Source organism: Myzus persicae, unplaced genomic scaffold (genome assembly GCF_001856785.1).
Source record: "Myzus persicae strain clone G006 unplaced genomic scaffold, MPER_G0061.0, whole genome shotgun sequence".
Classification (NCBI taxonomy): Eukaryota; Metazoa; Arthropoda; class Insecta; order Hemiptera; family Aphididae; genus Myzus; species Myzus persicae.
The window spans coordinates 1-1,490 of record NW_019103333.1 but is presented as its reverse complement, the minus strand read 5'-3'; the positions used below and the strand labels follow the sequence as shown (position 1 = coordinate 1,490).

General features: G+C 27.2%; 1 protein-coding gene across 1 annotated transcript; it reads right to left on the bottom strand.

Annotated features, from left to right (window-relative positions):
* Nucleotides 1-555: 555 nt before the first annotated feature.
* On the bottom strand, nucleotides 556-1,434 carry LOC111034305 (the record flags this gene model as incomplete). The annotated part of the gene is made up of 1 exon (XM_022315455.1): nucleotides 556-1,434. A coding segment is annotated over one exon (879 nt), but the record flags the coding sequence as incomplete, so codon positions are not given.
* Between the last annotated feature and the right edge of the window lie 56 nt (nucleotides 1,435-1,490).

Here is a 1,490-nt window from a genome sequence, read left to right as displayed (position 1 = left end):
AAGTGGGTAGGACGGGTAGGTACACAAAAACGAATGTTTACAAGAATAATATAAATTTTAACTGATGGTACCTAGCATACCTACTTTAATTGAATATATTAAAAAAAAAAACTAGGTAACTATATTAATTTATAGACATAAGTACTCAATACTGTATAAGCAAAAGCAAACAAAAACTTATACAGATTGAAACAACAATTATGTAGAATGCAGTAATGCTAAAACAATTGACTTATGGTCATTTATTGGAAATGAAAAACACTTATATTCTATAGAGTCAACATCAATTGAAGTTAAAGGAGGCTTTGGAATAATTTCATGAGTATAAAATATTTTTATAATATCTGACGAAATGGGATTTTGAAATACTATAGATGTATTATACTTCATTACTTCAATTTTAATCTTACCATTTAAGAATTTAATTATATTGATAACTTTTACAATACCATGATCTTTAGTGCAAATTAAATTATCTTTTGAATTACTCATATTTATAGTAAAATTTTCTAAAACAATTTCTTTATAAAATGTTTCATTAATTGATTTATTTACTGAAGGATCATAATCTATTTCATTTTTGAGGATAGGATATTTTTTTACAGTACAAGTTGACGTAGTATTGATTTGTTCTATTATACGGTTATACGTATCTTGAAGAGGATATCTAGCATTTTTGCAACTTTTTTTTACAAACTGTAAATAATTTTCGTACTTGAATGCAGAAAAAGCATCCAAGTTTCCATGCAGTAACACAAAATCACAAATATGAATAAGGCCATGTACATTGTAACCTACATATTCTTTACCGTAGAGTACTGAATATTCAGTTACAAATTGTCTTAATAACATTTTAGCAAAATTATTATAAGTATATGCAGTTTTAAAGGAAATTAACAATCTTATGGCACAACTTAAAAGCATAAAATGTTTATAAAAAGAGTTTTTTATTCGTCCTTTTAAGACAATTGGTCCTGTATAAATAAGGAATGTTCTAAATTCACTAGCTTTCCAGTACTCAAATTCTTCTAAAGTCCTTGGTAAACGGTTAAACTCAACAGGAAAAAATGATTTTATTTTATTTAATTCATCAGAAATAACTTCAGGATTGTCAAGACGCACTGATTTGTTACCTTTTACCCAAAATGCCAATAACCTCTTCATAACACCCAAACAAACATTGTGCATATATTCTAATACAACAGAAGAAGTCATATCAATGGGCAAGTATTCAAGTGGGCTAACATCTTTATGATAAAATTCATCTATTTTTGTACGAAATGACTGATCTGTCCTTAAAGGTGCGTTCATATCTAAATATGCCATTCGATTATGAATAAAATCTCCTTCGACTGTACATGAATTACATCCATTATATGCATTATGGCCTTTAACGTTTAAAACAAAAGCTTTCGCTGGGGCATCACATACAACCTGAACTAATTCAAATTTAAAAATGTTATTATTTATAGTTATACCAGTAGATAAAA